This window comes from Corythoichthys intestinalis, chromosome 15, assembly GCF_030265065.1.
Source record: "Corythoichthys intestinalis isolate RoL2023-P3 chromosome 15, ASM3026506v1, whole genome shotgun sequence".
NCBI classification, from domain to species: domain Eukaryota; kingdom Metazoa; phylum Chordata; class Actinopteri; order Syngnathiformes; family Syngnathidae; genus Corythoichthys; species Corythoichthys intestinalis.
Genome location: NC_080409.1, coordinates 9337009 through 9349771, shown reverse-complemented (window position 1 = coordinate 9349771; position 12763 = coordinate 9337009). Strand labels below are relative to the sequence as shown.

Genomic DNA, 12763 nt, shown 5'->3' with positions numbered 1-12763 from the left:
CAAGGGGTGCAAATAATTCTTCTCCTCACTGTATATCGCGATACTTTCTGGCAGGGGTGAGTAGGGGTAATCGATTAATTACCCGTCCGATTAATCAATTATAAAAATAATGGTTAGTTGCAGCCCTATTTCCTGTTCATTTTAAGGCATTTACAGGTTGCTTCCTGTTCATTTGGAGTCACTTCTTATTCATTTGGAGACATTTTTGAGTCGTATCCTTTTTATTGACCCAAAATCAACAAGAAGTGACCTGTAAATTGCCCAAAATTGACAAGAAGTGACCCGTAAATGCCCCAAAAGTAAAAGGAAACGACCAAAAATCAGCAGGAAACATTATGAAATGCCTCTAAAATGAACTCGTTGCCTTGCGTTGGCTTCCACTGACAGCCATGAACGGCCATTTGCAGTGGGAGGGTGGCAGCGAATGAACGAATGTTCCAACAGACTGGACGTCTACTAGTGATAAACTCACAGCAGAAAGATGAAAATACCTTGTTTTTGTAGAATATATATATATATTGATTTGATATATTTCAAAACTGACCTGAAGTTACTGGACATGGGGGAGCCTCCTAATCCAAACACAAGCGCCTGCTCCATGCCCCAGAGAAACAGGGCATCCAAGGGAGGTAATATTCCCAGCGCCCACAACAGAGGTAGGAAGAGGAAAAGCACATGAAGAACCTGGCTGGCGAGTTGGAGCTCAGGAACTGGGCCAGAGAACCTTATAGCCATAAAGCACAACAAAATGTCATTAACGGAGTTCATCGCGTCAACTCAAAAAGACAGTCACAAGTTGCTTACCTGTCGGTCAAGTCCACAACAATGAAAATGAAAATGTAGAGGGGTCGGGTGAGTGGAGTAATCTCATAAGTGTCTTGGGCCTGAAAAGTAGCCGTCTCTGTGGCTGTATTTACAACCAGGGAATATTCTGCTATGCACACCGTCACCCAACTCAGGACAAATACCACAATGGACACACCTATGCTGCCGTACAGAGCGGTCAGTCTGCCGAGTAGCACGTACCACGTCCCGAAAGCACAGAGCAGCCCGGCCAGTACCGTATGCATTACCACATTCAGCCCGAATCTCTTCCCGGGCGCAATGAATCGGACCGTCTCTGGGCTAACGCAGTGAGTAAACTCCACTTCCTCTTCATCAACTAAAGCGCTGGGCGCGCCGAGTCTCTCCACGACGCCGCTCCGGCGTCCCGCGTACAACGACACGGCCTGTACGCCCGCCGCCGCTGCGAACATCAGCGCGCCGGAGAGAATGGCGGCGTACAGCTCCTGGAGGAGCTGCAACTGGCAGAGCAGCGTTCCGACACCCCCGAAAAGCCATGGTGTCAGGAAAAGAACGGCCTGATTGACGTAGACGTACGGCGGGGCGCAATAGCCCAACTTGAAGCGCGGCCCCCCCAACACTGTCTGGGGGAAGCGCTTCCAGAAGAATTCCTGCTTGTACTCATTGAGAAGGGGCACATCTGGCCCCATTCTGACCATTCCCGAAAGGGTCGCAGGTCATCTCCACACAGCCCAAGAAGCATTTCCAGTCATCGTTTCCGTGTTCGGAAGCTGTGGGAATCACACTTTCAACTGGGCAAAAGACACATAAAAATGCATTGATCAGTATCATATGGATGTACAATGAGCTAGTTTATTAAAGCAGTACCTGCAATATCTTAAAATCAAAGATATTGCCAGACCAAATATAAATTGCTGGGGTTTTTCTTGTTGTTGTTTTTTTACCCCTGCTACGTGTCATACTTTTCTTTCAACGTTGACTTTATATGGCTGTTGTTATATTTGTTTTTACATCTTTGTTTTGTTATGGCGTACTAGTATATCATGCCTTCTTGGCCAGACCACCTCGGTTCAATTGGGTTTTTATGTTCTAGTTAAAGGCATCCACGTATGGAACAACGTAATGAAGCATTATTAATCATAAGTAAATGTTTTTATTATTTCTATTTATTTTGGTGGTATGCCGTCGGATTTTCTAACGTGTTTTGACTCAAATAAGGTTGGAAAACTGCTGTAATCTGTATAGCAACAGCGACCGAAGGGGTGCAATAAAGGCTATCGTACACAAGCAAAATTAATCATCCATCCGTTAAGCGTGTAATTAGACAACGCCCCTGTAATATAAATACAACACTGATTTATTTTCCCTTTGTGTTTTCCTAGTCTGTTTCGTTAGCAGTAATCAGTAGCTCGAATGTAGTGACTTACATTGCGGCAATATGGCGAGTTACGATGTGGCTGTTGCGTTATAAACTTACCGTGAATCCTAGAATCTTGTACTGAATGGAAACTTTGATGCAATATTCAAGATAATTGATTATAATGTTGAAAAAATTGCGGAAATCGGGACCATTAGCCTTTAGCCGAGTGCTGTAAAGCCAAGCAACGCCGACAATAATGCACGCACAAGATGTGAGCCAATGAGAGCGAATGCTACTGTAGCCCTAGCTCCCTGATTGGACATGAGCACAAAAGCCCCGCCTCTCACATGCCGTCAACAAAACATAGAACAAGAACGAAAAAAGTGTCGACGTCACACTTAAATATCCGTTGTAATGACGACTAAAATATACAAAGCAGAAGGTGTGTCAAGATTTGTTGTTCAGATGTTGTTCAGACTTGCATTACACCCTTTTCACTTGCTTAATGTGATGGTCCATTTTATTCCCCCTTCAGACGCACGTTTGATTGGTTGATGACTAGAATCCCCACAGTCACACCATCCCGACAGAAATACATGTCGACATGCCGCCTCCTCTGCCCCCTTTGAAGGGGGCAGGGATATTAGGTTTTTTTCGGCCAGCAGCAGCCACTTTAAGTAATATAAATAGACGTCAATGTTGTGAAGGTGGGGAACAGACCACTAATTTTGCAACTGAAAGCCCGACCTGCATCAGAGTTAACATAAAATTAAACTGTGTGAACTTGCTAACTCGAGTCAAAAGCTGCTTAGAGACGTGTCTTCCTGTACTTTTTCTACTGTTACTGTTCATTCAACTGTGCATTTTGTGCATTTATTCCCTAATTAAAATGTATGTATTTTCTACATCATTAAAAAGAATATTTTTATCTGCAGCCGATGCACATTTTTAACCCCCGCCCCCAAACAAAAAAAAACAACCACGACAACTGTTAATTTCCTTTATATGAAGCAAGCATTTTGAAAAAAGACTTTCTCCCATGAAAATAATTTTACTTTTATCATTTTTACATAGGAACCAGCTATTTTTGAGAAATGTACCGAATCTGTTTGGTATTATTATTGTAAATTAATTAAAGTAATTAAGTGTACGTGCAGGTTATGCTGTTACCAATGTTGAGACCAAACCTACACCCTTGTTAGTTATTAATGTCCCGTCCTCATCAAAAATTGGAAAAGCAAGTTATGCTTTTATATCGTCCCTACCAATGTTGAGACCAAATCTACGCCCTTGGACATAAACTATAACTTTCTGGCTCGACTCAATTAATATTAAATTTCATATCATTTATAAGAAGAAAAGAAAGTAGCACACTTGACTGTAAAAATGTATTTTATTTCAGTTAATGCGGTTGAAGACTGAACTTTTGTGCAGTTTGTGTGTGTTTTTTAAGGTACTCTCACATTCATCCTGCCCACCCCCAAGCATGCATTTGGAATAATTGAAGACTTTACAATGTCCCGGTTGTGATGGTGAGTGTGAATGTTTTTTGGTGGAAACGTGCTATGTGAATGGCTGGCGACCAATCCAGAGTGTGCCCTGCTTATTGGCCTGAAGTCAGTGATCGTTTACCACTAGGCCCTCCAACATCCAACGAATTGGATGCGTATCGCAATCGATGGCAGCCAATGAGCGGAACAAAAACATGTTAATCAACATTACAGATGGCTGATTTGGTTGCTGCAATGAAAGGAAGCCCCCCCTCTTGCATATTTATAACTGCTTATTCTTCCCCTGAATAATTTGTTAACATGGCACTGTTTAATATCAAGGGAGCACATTAAGATATTCCAGACTTTACTGTAAAATGCGTTTACTTGACCCCAAAAATGACATGCTAGGAATATTAATGGCTTATTCCTAATCCTTGTTTTGTCTCCTTAATGCCGAAAAAGACAATCGTATTTCTATATAATGAAAGTGACTTCATCTCGAAAAGGAGGATCATAAAGTGATCTACTAAACGACAACAATATCAACACAAAGAAAGACAATAATCTCGAGTTAAAACAGATTAAAATGTTGTTGTTATTCACCATTGTTAGGGTGTGCACAAGGGACTTTTTTGTTGTTGTTTTTTTAATAGATATCTTTGGAAAGCAAATAGGCAAAAATATTGCAAAACAACCAAAACCATTGTCAGTCAACACAAAATGCATTGTAACCTCTAATCTCCCTTGTGCACCATTTGTTGGTGAAGCGATTTGCTGATGATATATACTGATACACAGTGGTGGATGAAGTACTCACTTTTTTTTAACTTAAGTAAAAGTACAGATACAGGTGCAAAAAAATACTCAAGTAAAAATACAAAAGGTTTTTATTATATTATATATAATATATTGTATTATTAATATAATATATTATATTATATTTATTTGTATACATACATACATAGACATCAGAGTCAGAGAGAAAGGTGAGTGGACACAGACGTTCAGATTCGTAGCTCGGACCGCACCGTTTATTGACATAAGCTTCGGCAACTCCTCCTTAACAAACATACAATTGAATATGAGTACCATATAGTGAAATACATCAAAAATAATATTCATATCTCTCCAAAAATAATAATAAAAGAAAAGTGCTTCAATCTGTATACACGGTTCCCGTTTGACGTCATATCCGCCCCTGCGCCGCCATTGTTGTTGGCAACAAGTGGCAAACTATTACATAATACAACAGCACTCAAGATGGTTGTTGGGTCCGTGGGTGTGTGAACAGAGCAGATGGGACGAAGAAAATTGGATTGTACTCCATTCCAAAGGTCAGACAACATGAAGGAGATTTCACTAAATCGCTCACAGAGGAACGTCGTCGTCTCTGGTTGGCAAATATTAAGAGGAAAGATGAACCCTCGAAACATGTCAGGGTCTGCTCGGACCACTGCATTACAGGTAAAATCTAGTGTGTATTTTGTCATATGTGAGTGTCTGAAAAGTACTGGCGTAAGGCAAGCAAGCAAGCAAGCTAATGCCAAGGACACACAGTAGGATTGGTTGGTAAAATTCCAGACGGACGAGAGACCCCACGCGGAACGAGCACATTCCTTGACAAAAAGTTTTGCTCCTGCCGCTTCTCTTCCCGTGTGTCGCTGGTTTTTAAAGCCGTTATCACACAGCGACCTTCTCTTAATTAGTCATGTTGGGGATAAGTGAAATACTAAGCTGATATTATTCGTGTCTCTCTAAACGATGTTCAGGTCGCCCTGCTAACATGTACGACCGGACAAATCCTGACTGGGCGCCAACAATGAAACTCGAGGAGATGACTCCTACCGAATCTCTGAAAAAGCATGCTGAGCTTGAGAGAAAGCAAAACAGGTATGTGTAATTCTCAGACCCCCAGATCATTAATTTTTTCGGTGTCTGACTGTAGCCTGTAAAGCCCACATGACTTTCTGCCAATGATGTTCAAGTTTTTTGTCAGTAATCTTGCATGGCAACATAATGGTTCCATATATAATGGCTCCTTGGGCCCTCTAGTACTAATAATTGTCATTATCAAGGACAACAATAGACACATCACGGTCAGTTTTCATCTAACAGTATTAATGTCACTTGTTTTTTCTCAGCTATGAAGATTTGATGTTTAACATTGGTGTCATTAACATGAACAGCCTATGTGGTTTTGTGTCTAAACAGATTTCAGAGAACAGCAAAAAGGCGCGAAACAAAGATGAGGAGTGATGCAGCCAGTGCTCTTCTTCACCTCCAGGACAGCTGCCAGCACACCCCCTTGGACATTGTACAACCAGCGTCTCCTGAAGGTCTAGCCGATACTGATGGCGCTGAAGCATCCACCAATTCCGTCGTCCAAGTGACTCAAGTCCAAGTAGACAGTGAAGTCCAGAGACTCTTATCAAAGAACATGACATTACGGGCAGAGCTGGAATCTTTGCTGTTGATAATGCTGATGAAAATGCAATGAATGTACATTAAATATTAATTACAGAATATACTTTTTGCACATTACAGTTTTCTGCAAATGAAATTACAAATGCAAATAACTGATGAAATGAGTTCATTTACAGGCACACTAATTATCTGATTATTAACAGGCCTCTTCAGTTATTCAAATCAAATCCTAATCAATAACATACAGCCTTCCCCAACCCCCTGGTTGGGAGGTAACAACAAATGTAAACAAAAAATGTAAACAATAACATCAGATGTGGGCTGCCAAAAACTGTTTTGAAATTATAATATCTTGGTCACATATGGTGGTCAGTCGTGAAAGTATTTGAAAGAAACGTCATGATTTATGTCTCATGTAAATTTTATGTTATGATTTAATGACATATTGAAGGCTCTAACTTGTCCATATTGAATATTCCAATGTAAATGTTTTTTTGTATATATATATATATATATATATATATATATATATGCAGATGACAGTTAATTTTGCTCTTAGCACAATATTGCTTTTATTGTCCATAGAGGGCATCAACAATAAATAAATAAATAAATTAAAAACTATATATGTATGGATAGGTCTGATGCCACTGAACATTTTGAGTGGTCGCAAGCAAAATAATATTCAGAAATGACTTTGATATTACACTTCAAAGCAACGTCCCAAAATGGGACGTTTTTTTTCCTATGTGTCGCAAAAACAAATCAGCACACAAGGGTTAAGAGGAGGACGCCTTGAGCCTATACGCGTTTGTGTTTAGGTCATGTGCATCAGGTACGTGCATCAGGTCACGTTGCCATTCCTGAAGTAAGTCATTTATAAGTCCTAAGTTTCGTTGCAGTTGTTAATGCCCGTAGTAGCGAGCGTTCTTCCAACAATCATGGCGGACCGGAAGTGGCAAATTTTATCATGGGAACGGTGTATTAATGAGGCCCTATTCTCACACAGTTAAAAAACGAAGAGAACTGGCATTCACGATCATAGATATGCAAAATACACATACAACTTACTCAGACTTTGGTCAAACTCTATTCAAACATTTTAGCAACTCGTTTAGCCCAACAAATACACTGAATGGCAATATTTAGTCACAATATACAAACTATGATGCTGGGAGCCACTATCATGAGTCTTGTTTGTTGTGAACATTCAAATGAACAAGTCACAATGGACCCACACTAAACAGGAATCTATGGTTTCAGTCGAGGGACAAAACGCGCCCATGGGCTTGATCTGTTATTAATTTAAAACTCGCCGTTGACACATTGTGGTGTATTTAAATCACTACCATACATAGTTAGAGAGTGACACTGTGAAGTACGGCAGCGTGGCCATGTGAGGTCACCGCTCTGCGACGTCAACAACAATGGCGATCTACTAGGTAATTTTTTGGTTTAAAATTTTACAAAATTTACTAAAAGGAAAACATTAACAGGGGTTTTAATTAGTGCTGTCAAATTTATCGCATTAACGGGCGGTAATTAATTTTTTTAATGAATCACGTTAAAAAATTTGATGCATATAACACATGCGCGGAATGACCCGCTCACGCATTGCCTCAAACAGATTACAATGACACCGTTTTTTGCACATTGAGAGCTAAGAGGCTAAGAAAGGCGAGTGGACACATGCGTTCATTGGACAGCGCCGTTTATTGGCATAAGCTTTGGCAACTCCTTCACAACAAATGTAAGTATCATTTAGTGAAAGCACAACAAAAATAATATTCCTATCTCTCAAAAAAAAAAATTATGTTCACAAAAAGAAAATTGCTTCAATCTGTATTAATGAGGCCCTATACTGACACAGTTAAACAACAATGCAAAGACAACTGGCATTCCCAATCAAAATAGCTATGCAAAATACACATAAAACTTACTCAGACTTTGGTCAAACTCTATTCAAACATTTTGTTTAGCTTAACAAATACACTGGATGGCAATATTTAGTCACAATATACAAACCATCAGAGGTCTCATACGTTGTGAAGCCAGCACTCAAAGACGTGGATGGACCAGTAAACAGGGAGCTAAGGCATCAGTCGAGGAACAAAACACACTCATTGGCCTGATTTCTAAGTAATTTAAAACTCGCCATTGACAACTTGTGGTTTATTTCAATCACTACCTTACCTAGTTAAAGACATTGTGGAAGAACTGCAGGGAGCCCGTGTGACGTCACCATTCAGCGGCGTCAACAATGGCGAGCTAATAGTTCATTTTTTAATTGAAAATTTTACAAATTTTAATAAAGCAAAAACATTAAGCACACATTAATATGAAATTGCTATAACTTGTAGTAACATTTATCTTTTAAGAACTGGCAGTCCTTCTATCCGTGGATCCCTTTAAAAGGAAGAATGTTAATAATGTGAATGCCATCTTGTGGATTTATTGTTATAAAAAACAAATACAGTACTTATGTAAAATATGTTGAATGTATATATCCATCTTGTGTCTTATCTTTCAATTCCAACAATAAATTACAGAAAAAATATGGCATATTTTAGAGATGGTTTGAATTGCAATTAATTACGATCAATTTATTTTTTAACTGCGATTAACTCGATTAAAGATTTTAATCGTTTGACAGCCCTAGTTTTAATATCAAATTATCGTAACTCGTACTACATCTATCTTTTAAGCACTACGTCTTTTTATAAGTGGTTCCTTTTAAACTAAGAGGACTGCTTGTAAATGTTCATATTTCAGAACTATTGACAGCGCTTGGTGTTTCGTTCATTCGTTTCTCCCAGTCCAAATACAGCCAATTAATTAATCCATGAAAATAAACCAACACATTTTAAGATCCCGATTTTTTTACACCCAATTCCAATCTCCTGAAAACGACGTGATTGGTCGATTGGTCGCGTGATCCGATGGGGGACATTACTAGTTTCTTTAATTATCATGCAAGAATGATTAAGAACAATAAAAATGGTCCATTTGGGCTCTGTTCACTTTTTAAATCCAGACATCATCTGCTTTTTGATTCGGACATGTGAAGTTTTAAAAAGAAAAAATCTTTCCGAGTGTGGATTTAGCTGAAATTAATCAACAAATGTTTTGAGTGCAATTTTTTCCCTCCTGTCATTACTTGTTTCTATATTTGACCCTCTTAAAAAAAAGCAGGAAGAAAAACAGAGGATGAAAATAAACAATCACAAGACAACACAATATGCACTCATAAGGGCAAATGAGTCCTGTTGTGCTGATGAGCAGCCTCTGCAAGAGTTCGACTCAAAGCCCGACGTTGGTGTAATTGTGACCTCCCAGCACAGTACATTTCAAGTTAATACAAGCTGATAAATGTGTAATGTGTGTCGAGTTTCACTTCGCTCCGAGCGATGCACTTGCTGTTATCTTTGGAATAAAACATCAATCAATGTCGTCATGCCTGTAATGTCACCCAGAACGTAACCCCCACGACACTAGACCCTGAGTAGATAGCGGTGAAAACATGGTCCATTCAGCAATTATTCACACAGTCTTGGACTAATGGTGCTGCGGATGCACACACACACACAGCAAATGCAGGGAGTCAGCGGACTGGCAGTAATGGCCCCCATACGGAGCATGTGTTCTTTCTTCTGCTCGTGTGTGTTGGTGGGGGTTGGAAAGTGCATCTTCTATAAGTGATTCATGACAAGCACAAACATGTCTAATTATGAATCCAGATCATATCAGCGCAGGCCCCGTCCCTCTTCTTCCTCTCCCGCCTGAGCCCAGCTCCATATCAGGCGGATGAAAACAGAACCTGTCACATTCCATCCCAATAAACCAGCCAGGAACCACGTGGTCCAGCTGCACAGAGGAAGGGGAGAGCGAGAGCATAGTGCATCTGGGTTCACTCGGCACCCATCAATTATTCACCGTCTTTTGGCTAATTTTATTTTAATGTTCAAATTCTGACAGGTATGCAAAGGAGGACATATTGTAGAGTACAGACAGGCCCGGCCCTGGGTGACTAGGTGCCCTGGGCCAAAGTGTAGCCAGGAACCCCCCAAAAAATACTTTTTTTTTTTTTTAAACAGTAGACACAGGTAGTCCCCGGGTTACAACATACCCTTACGTGATTTCGACTTTTTGACGCAGGAATCTCGTCCGCCATTTTGTCTCCAGTCGTTTTTTTTTTTGTTTGTTTTTTTGTTTGTTGCAGAACCAGTACCTTATCGTACTTCACCTTTATCTTATTTTTTACTTCATTTTATTAATATGACTGTTCTGCTCTTGGGCGAAATGTGTATTTGATTACAATGTGACTTTTGTTTTGTGATGCATGCTTTTATTCTGGCATAGGAAGCACAGAGCAGGGAGTATTCACGTGAGTAAGAGCAAATGTACACACATGTAAAGGGTGTAGAGTTTAATGTCAGAACACTGTGGGAAAGCTATTATTTCTAAACAAAAATGAATAGAAAATTGTCCTGAAAACAACTGTTGTACTTTGTTCATAAAGTAACACAAGCAAATTCATATCATCTTCTTAAAGGGATCCTCGATCTTAAAGACATGTAGGCTCTAACAAACCACAATTGTTCTCTTGTAATAAAATATGTTGTTAGAAAGAGATAAAATGTTAAATCAATGGCAATATTTTATAATATTAGGTACATATTTTGACCGATAGTTGGCACCATGTTTTGCAGGTTTGGAGTGATGACGTAAAGGGGACATTTCCAATTGTGTACAACAATTGTGTATTGCTGCCTAAACTCCCTAAGTAAAATGCCACGATGTGCTGCTTTTGGATGCAATTCCAGTCAAATGGAAACAAGGGAAGTTATGTGAGACTCCACAGATTTCCTATTGACAAGGAGAGGGGAAAGGTTTGGGAAAATGCCTGTTGACTGACAAAACGTCCCAAAGAACCAAGGCTTTGTTCTCGCCATTTTTCTCCCACTGCGTTTGAGGCTTTTAGTCGACGACAACTTATGAAGGAGATCACCGTCGCAGCTGGATATAAGCGGAGGCTAAAATCAAATGCTGTTCCAACCATTTTCCCTCACAAGACGCCTCAACGCGCTTGGATAACGAGTGAAATGCGCGCAATAAAACGCCAGAGACAAGAAACAGCTGGCCGCTCTCTTAAGCAGGCAAGCCGCGCTAGTCACAGAGGAAGCAAATAATACACCTCTACTGTCAGTTTATCAGGCAGTAAGTGCGTCTGTTCAGTATTCACCTAATATGACTGATGCTGCCACTATAAAACTGATACAGACACGTCTGATGCAGCGGTCCAGCTGATGCGCGCCGAGCACTCAATATTGACCACGTTTACGTAGCTAAACCTGAGTTGGATGTGCAAGACATGGAGGACACTCGATCCCAGGATTTGTTCCCGTCAGATGACAAATTTAATGAGGACAGTCAGCCACGACACAATTCCTATCCTGGCTATCTCACGTGTGCATTCATAGTTTTATCACCTGCAGTGAGAGTTTATGATGTCAAAAGTCATGAAAATAAAAATGCACGAATGACAAGGGGTGTTCAAACTTTTGGCCTGCACTGTATGTAAAGCGCACGACAGCTCTGGATGCTAACAATCCACATACCGTATTGGCCCGAATATAAGACGGTGTTTTTTGCATTGAAATAAGATTGAAAAAGAGGGGGTCGCGATGTTCTGTTATGACAAATCTCAGCTACTCTCCCCATTCACGACGCTCGATGGCGCCAGATATCACTGAAGCGAGGTTCTGTCATGACAGATCTCAGCTACTAGCCAGTTTGCATTATTTTATTGCAATGTTTTTCCTTATTCAGATTTGTTTTCAAGACTACAGTTACAGTTAGACTTCCCTTTGATGGTTAATGCAGTTATTGCAATTTTGTTGTTTTATCACAATAGATTGGTTAATATACATTTCAAAAACCAGAAGCCATTCATTTACCAATGTAATTGCACTTTAGTTTACATATTTAAATGTCCAGATATTAAGATTTGAATGAGGCGAAATAACATGCTTTTTCTCTCAAATTTATTGTTATAATAATTTGTTTCCGATGTACTGTGATTATTTTCTGTATAAAAAATAATTTGGTGTTCAAAAAGTCTTTTTTCAAACTTGAGTCTTGAAAAAGAGGGGGTCGTCTTATAATCTGGGCTGTCTTATATTCGGGCCAATACGGTAATTATGTTGGAATATGTTTGATCACACAATAGCTCACCTTAAAGATCTGCTCACAAAAAACAGAGTTCTCGACAGCACATACTCTCTTGCTCCGTTGTCATTGAGACGCACTTGCAGCAAGTACACCACCAGTTTTGCCCAACTCTTGTCTCATCAGGTATTTCCTGCTCTGCATTTTGCCTTTGCTGCTCGTCTTGTGAACGACCGACAGTGCTGTCCTGCTCTTCACATTTCCGTTCAAATTGGAAGGGCAGAACCGAAATGTTGGGGTAGCTAACAAATGATACGCAGGAAGTTCGGCAGCGGGCCATGTGACTTTACCACACTGCGACGTCAACAAGAATGGCGACATATCATTTAAAATAATTTTACAAATTTTATTAAAATGAAAACATTAAGAGGGGTTTTAATATCAATTTATTATAACTCATACTAACATTTATCTTTTAAGAATTACTTGTCTTTAAGATCAAGGATCCCTTTAA

At 39.8% G+C, this 12763-nt stretch overlaps 1 protein-coding gene across 1 annotated transcript in view; it reads right to left on the bottom strand.

The window, feature by feature from the left end:
• pcnx4 (pecanex 4) overlaps positions 1 to 2420 on the bottom strand; it is a 40559-nt gene extending 38139 nt beyond the window's left edge. The window contains exons 1-3 of the mRNA XM_057859261.1: positions 2282 to 2420; positions 805 to 1595; positions 545 to 724 (exon numbers count right to left, since the gene is read on the bottom strand). Of these exons, the coding sequence (XP_057715244.1) occupies positions 545 to 724; positions 805 to 1502 (878 nt within the window). The 5' untranslated portion in view covers positions 1503 to 1595; positions 2282 to 2420. The remainder of the gene's footprint in view (positions 1 to 544; positions 725 to 804; positions 1596 to 2281) is intronic.
• Positions 2421 to 12763: the final 10343 nt, after the last annotated feature.